Source organism: Arachis duranensis, chromosome 1, assembly GCF_000817695.3.
Source record: "Arachis duranensis cultivar V14167 chromosome 1, aradu.V14167.gnm2.J7QH, whole genome shotgun sequence".
Classification (NCBI taxonomy): domain Eukaryota; kingdom Viridiplantae; phylum Streptophyta; class Magnoliopsida; order Fabales; family Fabaceae; genus Arachis; species Arachis duranensis.
Genome location: NC_029772.3, coordinates 19,161,794 through 19,172,060, shown reverse-complemented (window position 1 = coordinate 19,172,060; position 10,267 = coordinate 19,161,794). Strand labels below are relative to the sequence as shown.

Genomic DNA, 10,267 nt, shown 5'->3' with positions numbered 1-10,267 from the left:
TTTCTCATTGCTAGGCATATCATAATGATTTAATACATTAGGGGTGAGATCGGAGGCTTAGAAGTATGAGATTTGGCTTTTAATACTCAAAAAATCAACTTTGGCATGAAAACAATTCCACGCGTACGCGTACTCCACGCGCACGCGTGGATGGCCTTAAAAACTCATCGACGCGCAAGCGTCATGCACGCTAACGCGTGGATTAAAAATTTGCCAAATCGACGCGCACGCGTCAACCATGCGTATGCGTGGATACTCTCGTGCCCCAGGCACAAGGCTGGCACAGTTCTGGCACAACTCTCTGGAAAATAGCTGGGCATTGGGTGCAGCACTATCGGCGCGCCCGCGCACATCACGCGCACGCGTGGATGGCGTTTTCTGGAAGATCGGCGCGTACGCGCCAAGTGCGCCCACGCGCAAGGGGTCATTCTGCTAAAAATTTTCTAAGTTAAAAGCTGCAGAATTTACCAATTTGAACCCCAATCTTCCAACGGACATAACTTTCTCATTTTAAATCGTTTTTCACCCGTTCTTCGAACGGCATGGACATCCCGGATCCCATTTCATTTCTAAATAGATTTGGCGCAAAACAGAGATCCGTAGTCCCACAATTCACAAACCGCCATATAACCATCCTTACCTATTTCAAACAAATGGCTAAATTACAAACATATCAACATGTCATACATCCTTCCTCATCCCAATTTCCAACAATACTATTTCCAATCAACCATCATTATACATAACCAATATCATACTCACTATCACGTGGTTTCACCCCCAAATCAACCTTGATCATTTCTCAAGCATATATCACAACACACATATCTCTCATGCATTACCATACCATCAAGGCATCAATAATCATACTCACATATATGACCACATAATATATCTTAACCAAAATCAAACATACCTCATCTATACTATTTCACCCAAAATTTACCAATTTCCACACTTCAACTCCTCAAACCTCATTATTCAATAACCAACCCAATCATTCATATATTCATTATATGAAATTCATCCAATCACTTGTGTCATCATACAATGCACACATCAACTTACCTTCCTTACCTCTCTCCGACCTCCGGCCCAAAATATACGGCCTCCGGCCCAATTTCACAATTTAAATGCATAAATCACAAATCAATACTCATTACCCAAAACATCAAATGTTCAATACACCAAGCATACAAGGCCACACAATTCTCAACCCAATCATCAATTCACATTACATACCAACTATGCATATTAGCATCAACCATTTACACAATCCAAACTTAATCCTAGGGGCATCTAGCCTAGGAATTCTCATCACACCACACGGTACTTAAATGAAACTTAAACCGTACCTCTTGTAGCCAAATCAATTGAGCCTCTTCTTTGGAAGGCTCTACCAATCTTAGTCCCAAGCCTCACCAAAGCTCCTCAAGCAACACCAATCTTCCAATTGTGCACCAAGATCATCAAATACACTAACATAACCAATATCACATACATACATCAACCTAGGGCTCATAAAAATCACAAATCACAAGGGTTTGAGCACTTCTTACCTCAGCCCATATGAAGAAGGGATAGAACCCACTTTGAATCCATGTTGGAGTATCCCTAAACACCCAAAATCACAAGATTTCAACACTAACCACCCAAAAACGTGTAACCTCTTCTCAATTTCAGCGCCCCAACCCTCTTTTAGGGTAAAAATGAGCTGAAATGCTCATAACTAATGTTTATATATGTTGGGTCTTGGACCCACTTAGGCACAGTTCACTTATTTTTGTCCGTTGGCCCAATTTTGGACCAAAACCTTTAAGATTAGCGCTCTAAATCGCACTTCAAATATTTCTACCTCCCCTAATTATAATTCATCATTTCTTAATCTTATTTACTCATAATCAATTTTCTTAGCTGCAGTACCAGACAGATCTCAGTCGGTATTTCTGGTCAAAATTCCACTGCGCGCTTTTACGCAGAAAACTACGTCTTCCGACTCGGAAAAATTCACTGAATCCAAATATCATATTTAAATCATCAAATTCCAATTGCCAAATCTTCCAACCATATTTGCTCCTACTTAACTCATTATTTAATTAATTTCGGTTAGATCGGGTATTACAACAGGTACTTAATTTTCTTGGAGCTGTTGTGGAGTTTAATAAAGCAAGTTGATCTAAAGCTGCTAATTGTTGAAATTTTCATGATTTCATGTAAGCTAATCTTAGGTCATTTTGATTGATGTAATATAATAATATTCTAAAGTTTTATAAAGCATGTATTCTTTAATGAGTTATAGCATTCTTTTTATTTTCTTTTATTTTTTTATCCAATTAATTCTTGCATTCTTATAATACTCGATTTGCAAGAAGGAAGTTATACATCACAGGTGACTTATGCAATGGAGAAGTTGGAAGCTCTTATAAGCTTTGTGAACTAGGTAATATACCACTTTTTTTGGTAGCCAATTAGCCATTACTTTCAATTTGATAAAAATTTCTCTTTTTACTATGCTGTTTATTAAAACATTCTTTCTGCGGGATTAATTTTTTGCGCATGATTGTATTTACATGCGCAGGATTAATTTTTTGCGCATCATTTGATTTTGTCCTTACTTAGCTTGATTATTAGGCGAAGGCATTGAAGATGCCCCCATTCCTTGGTTGCTATATTTTTTCTATACTTGTATTATTTTCTTTATACCCCATTTTTTTTGTTGCTATATTTTCTCTTACATGTAATGTTCATTTGTCTTTTTATTTTATATTTTTTTCACTATATAGACAAAATGGTATTTATGACCACTCAAAATATTATACATGATTTTGAACTGACATATTTGTGCTTAATGTGCTTTGACATTATAAGATTTTATGTTTTCTATTTATACAATTAGTATTGTGATTGTTTCAAACTCTGTCATCATGGGCTACTTCAAGTGTTGAAGAGGTTGCTTCAACCGGACCTGAAATTCAGTTTTTTCAGCTCTATGTATGGGATGCTGAAGAATTGGTTGAAGTAGAATGAAGCAGAATTGGTTTGTGCACAACTTGGGATATTTTTAGGTAATTTAAGTTCAATTAAATCTTATAAAGCCATTTTCATTCACATTTTTTTATCATACATATTTTTTTATTTCAGATATAAGATAAGAGCTTGGACCACGTTTTGTCTCACTACAATATGAGTTTTATATTAATGTGCTTGTCTTTATTTTAAATTGGCCCTTGTTCTCAAATTTTACATTGTTACTTATTGATTTGGTTGAAAAATATCTCAAGATTTCTACAGTAAACAAGCCAATTGAACTATATTATCTTATCATGTGGCCATAAGCTTGTTTTTTCAACTCAAGATATGAAATTCATTTCTTGTTTTTCGCCACAAATTCATTTCTTTGTTAAGTTTGGCATTTTGTTCAATATCTCTTAGAGAATAAGGAAGTTGCTTTATTCAGTCTTTTTTATTTTGGGTGAATTATATTTGGTCTTTACTACAACTTAATGTTTGTTCACTAAATTTTTTTTATTCTCATTGTTTAAAAATTTACTTTTAGCCTTGTGATTTTGGATTGATTTAAGTATTTAACTAACCAGTTTGCTTATATTTAGTGAAGTTCAGGTAGAGGGATTAGAGACACTAGATTATCTTGACAACTTGCAGAAAAAGAAACGCTTTATTGAACAAGGAAATGCTTTAACATTTGAATCAGAAGTGAGACTGCTTTATGACATTCATTTAGCCAATTCGGGTGTACGGTTATTTCTCATGCATTCATGAGTTTCAAAATAATACATCTCTTTTCCTTTATATGATAGGTTGACAAGATGTATCTCAACAGTCCTACAAAGATTGTTATTATTGATCGCAAGAAGAAGTGAACAGATGTGTTACGTAAAGATGGGCTTCCTGATGCGGGTGGTTATTATCATTTCATATATTTTTAAGTTTGCGATATTTTTTATCTTCTCAAAGTCTATAAACATCATGATATGAGAATGTTTGAAAGGCAAAGGATGAGAAAAATTGAGTGGAAGATAGCCAGGGTTATCAATTGTTTAAGAATGGGGTTTACGATTCACAATGAAGTATGAAAGACCTTTTTATGTGTTGAAATGTAGAGAAAGAGGTTGGAAGGGGGAGCCAGGCTCCAGGTCCCAAATTGTCTCTTCTATTCCTTCTTATTATTAATTTTTCTACACCTTTTTCATGGGCTGGGCATTTGCATAGCCCAGTATATATATTTGCTTTTATATCTTCTGAAATGTTGGGGTGGCAAAAATTTATTGATGAAAAGATAATTTTTATTTTATGACAACTCATTTACATGTCAAAAAAATCTTTAATTGATATGAATTTGTTATGGTAATAGTTAGGACCATATGTTTGGAACATACAAGGAAGTTTATGATCAAGTTCTGCATATTGGTTCTGCTTTAGGAGCATGTGGTGCTGAACCTGTAAGTTTGTTTAATCATTTCTCTTGAATGAAATCATATCAATATTTATTGTGGTAATTTTGTTTCTGTCATAAATAGGGCTTCTAAATTGGAGTTTATGGATATGATTGTCCTCAATGGATTGCGAAAATGGAGGTTTTGGACTACTTCTGCACTTTGCTATTAGAGATCATGAAAAAATAGATTTTGCCTTTGTCCAAGACAAGAAGGTTAGAAAAATAAGAATCATTTGAGTTATATATTAAGATAGATCACATACATATATCCAAGAATTTAGAGATGAGTTCTAATTAGTGCACATGCGTTGTTGAAGCTTTTGAATCATAAATGTAAATTAAGTAGATTGTTCAAAGTTAAATAATCTTTAGCTTGGTTGATGTAGTTTGTTCAATCAATAATAATGATTTATAGCTTTTAGATCGGTTTAGTTTCAATTTTAAATAGTTTGTAACCATTCGGTTTGCTGTATTTTTTTTTATTTAAAAATTTAGTTTTTGTGGAAGTTTTAAACTGTCACAAAAATTTCTCAAAAAATTCAACTCAAAATTCCTACAAAAGAGACAAAAAAACCGTCACCAAATTAGATCATGGAGGTTTCGTAAAACTGCTACAAATAAGATCATAACACCTCAAATTTTGAAAGTTTGGAAAACTCCCACAAATTTTTTTGTGGGGTTTCAAACCACCACAAATAAAAAAAAGTTATAAATCAGAATAAAAAAAACCGCTACAAATCAACTTGAATTTTATAGTGTTTGAAAAACTAACTTGAATCACATATGTCAAATTTAGGATTAAATTGAGTAAATTATAATCTGGACCAAATCTAAATATTAGCTCAATATTATTTGATAATTTTAATTAATCAAGAAACATAATAGTGCTAAACAAAATTAATTAGATATTTATTTCAATTTTTATCTATATCTCCATTAGAGTTAATTTTTAAGTGAATAACAAATAATTAGAAAATTTTAGTTTTAAAAGTATTTCATCTATTGAAAAGTGTTTCACTTGATCACGTTCATATGTAATTATTGTATATTTTTTCTACAAAAAATTAATTTTATATTAAATTAATTAGCACAAATGTAGAATCACCTATAATTTTTTATTTATTATTTAACTTATAATTAATCTGATATTGATACCGTATTATTTTCAAAAAATAAAATAAAAATTATATTGTCATACTCCCTTTCAAAATTGTGATGTATATTTTAAAATTTTCATGTCGAATCTTTCGTATTTCATTGTTAATCAATTTTTTATTATCAACAAATATGTTTTACATACATTACTAAAAATATTTAATATTTAGGAATAAGTATTGTTTTGGTCCTAAAATTTAGGGTCAAAATCAAATTTGTTTTTAACGTTATTTTTTATTTAAAATCATCTTAAATATTTTATTTAATATTAAAATTATTATTTTTAATAAAATTTTTAATTTTATTACTAAATTATCCCAACCCTAATAAAAAATTATAAAATTAAAAAAAGAAGAAGAAATAATGTGGGAGGAGGAGGGGAGGAGAAAGGAAAAGGAGAAAGAATGCGAGGGGGAGAAATTAAAGGAAAAGGGGAGGGGAGGAAAAGATGAGGGGAAAGAAGAAGCGGGGAAAGGGGGGACGGCGTCGGCGAAGCTTAGATCCAGCGTCGCCACGGAAACCAGAACCAGAGGAGAGAGAGCTCGCGAGGGAGAGAGGAGACACGAGCCAGGGAGTCGCGCTCTGCCACTGCGGTCGCTACTACCGACCTCGCCGCCACTTTGCGTCCTCACCGCTGCACCTTGCCGATTCAGCTTTTGCTTCTGCTTCGGATTCTACTTCTGCATCTGCATCTACATCTACTTCTTCTTCTACTTCTACGTCTGTGTCTGTTTTTGTTTCTGCTTTGTTTCTGCTTTGCTTCTGCTTCTACTTCTTCTTCTGCCTCTTATTTTGATTTTGATTAGTTATTTTTCTAATTTTATTGTTGTTGTGTGTTGATTTTGTTGTTGAATTTAATGTTGTTAGTTTCTGAATTTGAATAATGTATTATTGTTGGTATTTTTAAATCTGATTATTAGTATTTGGTCGGAGTAAAGGAGGTGGTGGTGGTGGTAAAAGATATTTTTGTTCGTAAAAAGTCAAAAGGATGATTTTGATACCAAATAAAACGTTGGAGACGATTTTAAATCCAAAATAACATTGGGAACGAATTTGATTTTGACCCTAAACTTTAAAAACCTAAACAATACTTACTCCTAATATTTATTAATACATTGATCACGAATAAAAATATAAAATATTATAATATTTTTCATAATTTAATGATGATGAAAAAACTCAATCAAGATGCAACATTGTATATAAAAATCTTAAATTTTCTCAACGATTAACTAACTTTCAATTATATGTTTAAGTAAGTTATAGATAGAAAAAAAAAAGTGATCAATATAATTATTATGATTATAAGAGTTTGTCCACGTCACTCAGAAATACTTATAATATATCTGAGAAAATAAAGTTTTATGAAAATTAAGGGTCGGGTTAGAAAATAATAAATAGAGAATAAATTTATTCAAATTAAATAAATAAATCAATAAAAATATGCAATTGTCTTAATTTTACATATATTCACGTTACATAAAATCTTTTTAAGGTGATACTAACATATAATCAATCTTAATTTCTAGGCAATAATTTGATATTTTCATTTTTAATTTTATTATATAGACTTTTTAAGTGATAATCAATAAGCATCTATTCTGTTTATCAAAAACAAAGACTTGAGTATTAATTTTGAACTTATGAAAAATTCGAAAAAAGAAACCAATGTATAAATTAAAATAAAAAAAAGAACAAATAAAGTATTAAAGGAAAGAAATAGAAATAGAAAATAAACACAATATAATTATTAGAAGAAGAAAAAGTAACAATTTAATGTATTTTTTGTATATAAACAAGAGAAATAAAAATAGTATATATAACATAGACAACAAATAATATATATATATATATACAAAATGCCATATTATATAAAAGTAATAATTTATCAAATCAAAGCATATACATAGCTTCTTCGGAAAAAAGTGTGATTAATCTCCTGATTCTCTTTTTGTTCATGAAGCAAGAAACTTTAGGGAGTAGGAATAGATGAAATAGTGAACTACGAATAAACCTTTGCCACCTCACATAGATTACTTCCTTAATTTCACAGCAACCTTAGCTTCAAAAAGATCTCCTCAAAAGGGCTTCGGATGGAGAAGAGAAGAAGCATTTATAGAAGCAAGCAATAACAATAACGAACTAGCAGCACACCAGCTTGCAGGAATTGTACGGTGAAGAATATGGGGTGGCCGTGGCTCTTTCATCTTTTCCTTCTTTCTTTGATTTGTCTTTCTGGTAAGAAAAACTTGGAGCCTTGTTAGCTTCTCTCATCTCTTAATAAAGTGCACCAACTTCAATTACATGTCAATATTGCTTCATTCATATAATGCCATATGCTGATTCATTTTTGTTTTCATCATTTCTTGATTTTAATTTTAATTTTAAAGTTGTGAAAATAAATATAATAAAAAAATACGATCTCAATTCACTTTTTTTAAAGTTCACGATTTCAATTTGTTTAAATTATCTTATATATAGTTTTTATATTTTCAAGTGAGTAATGCTAAGAAATTAACATTATATATATATGCCCGATTTGTTTCAATAAATTTTTCCTTTTTTTCAATTCTGGTTTTCAGTTTCTAGTGAAGAATCCATTGAGCTACTAAACCTATGTGAAACAAGAGAAGATGTTTTACAAGCATCATCTCAAGATTCAGACCTATCCTTAGCTATTTCCATAAGTTATGGAGACATCAATGGCGTCTCAAGCAACATCTTAATGGCAGAAACTTGGCTCAAAACCAACGTTCTTGCACACTACCCTGCCGTGAGGATCACCACCATAGTCATAAACTTGGATCTTTGTAACCACGGTGTCAAAAACAACAACTACAATCATGAGAGAAAGTTGAATTTGGTTCTTCCTTCTTTGAAGAACATTTATCACTCTCTAAAGAGATGGGGTTTGGAAAATGACATCAAAGTTTCAATTTCTTTCTCTTTGGATTGTTTCCCAATCCACTCTCTTCGCCATTTGAAAATGGCGAAATATAATCTCAAGCCACTGTTAGAGTTCCTTCAAAGTGTGAATTCCACCTACTCTTTAATTCCTCATTCCGGATTCTCTCATTTCTCGCAGCAGAGTTTGAGTTTGGTGTCTTCTCATTTAGATTTCATGAAAAACCTAGGGTTTTTTAATCTTAAAAAGGTTAATGTTTTAGGCATTGCTTCAAAAATTAGAAAGCTTTCAGAAATTTCTGAACCACCAATAATGGAAGCAGACTATCCCTTTCTTGGTGGCTACGCAATAAAAAACCCTAATTTTCCTCCAACTGGTGCTCCATCAAAATCACCTTTGCCTTCGCCTTCACCTTCGCCTTCGCCGAATTCTTTCAATACTCTTCCTCCCTGTAAGCCAATAGGGCATCATGGGTCGCCGGAGGCGGAACTAGAGCAGGCGCAGAAGTCGTGGTGCGTGGCGAAGCCGAGTGTTCCGGCGCAGAAGCTGCAGCAGGCATTGGAGTATGCTTGTGGAGAGGGTGGTGGTGATTGTGAGGAGATTCTTCCAACAGGGAAGTGTTACAACCCTGATAGTGTGGTTGCTCATGCTTCTTATGCTTTCAACAGTTACTGGCAAAAGAATAAGAGGAATGGGGGAACATGCTACTTTGGTGGAACTGCTATGTTGGTTAATTCTGACCCAAGTAAGTCCATCTTTTCATTTTTGAGTAATGTTAGAGAATTATTTTTTTTATAGAATTATTTTATCTAATTAGTTAATATTCACTCATTAAAAATTAGTTATATATATATTTTTTAATTTCTCACTATGTTTTTCTTTGGGAAAAAAATTGAAAAATTACTTTGGGATTTTTATTATTTTTATTTTCATTTATTATTTATCATAAATAATAAAAAAGTTTAATTGTTTTTATAAGATGTTTAATTATTGTAATAACAAATTACTTTGTTAGAAAATATAAAATAACATATATAAATATGCATGATGACAGATGACTATTTTTTATGGTTACAGAACATTTTTATATTATGTCGGTTAAATTAATTGACAAATACATTCGACAATCCATTACTGGTTGTGTTGTGAGATTTATATCAAATGATGAGTCTTACATATTATTTAATGATAAATTAGTTTGTTAAATTAATATTAAAACAAAATAAGTTCACAAAATATTTTTTATTTTAATTAAAATATTATCTATATTATTCATACTTTAATTTTGTGTTAGATAATGTCACATGTTTTATTACTTTTAAATTTGTCAGTAGAAATCATAAATTGTGTTTGGTTATCACTTTGATTCAATGCCAGTGGTTGATGAAATCAGGATTTTTCCATTGTATAGTGCTTTCCATATATGTTAAGAATTTTCTCTGTATTCTTTTAGCAAATTGACATTAGTCATTTCTAATTATTAAGTTTAAAATGAGTCATATTTTGGGGCTTGCTATTTTTAACATAGAATGATGTTGGTTGCAGGTTTCCTTCACTGCCGGTTTATTCTCAGCTAAATACAGTGCAGCAAATGAAAGAAGTATGGCTTTTAATTAATTTCTTTGTTAATATTATGAAGTTTTGTGTTGCAAACTGGTAGCTCAATAATATTATAGAAACATGGATCAACTTAGTGTGAAATGTGATAATAAGGGATTGATTTTATAATAAGCTTGTCATCCATGGAATTT

General features: G+C 31.6%; 1 protein-coding gene across 2 annotated transcripts in view; it reads left to right on the top strand.

Moving 5' to 3' along the window:
* The first annotated feature begins 7,693 nt into the window (after positions 1–7,693).
* LOC107481306 (glucan endo-1,3-beta-glucosidase 12) overlaps positions 7,694–10,267 on the top strand; it is a 3,386-nt gene continuing 812 nt past the window's right edge. Inside the window, exons 1-3 of one of the 2 annotated variants that reach the window (XM_052252788.1) lie at positions 7,694–7,849; positions 8,194–9,261; positions 10,062–10,116. In XM_052252788.1, coding sequence (XP_052108748.1) covers positions 7,795–7,849; positions 8,194–9,261; positions 10,062–10,093 — 1,155 coding nt within the window. In that variant the 5' untranslated portion in view covers positions 7,694–7,794 and the 3' untranslated portion in view covers positions 10,094–10,116. Of the gene's footprint in view, positions 7,850–8,193; positions 9,262–10,061; positions 10,257–10,267 lie in introns of those variants that run through there. The other variant, XM_016101572.3, reaches the window with a different exon arrangement.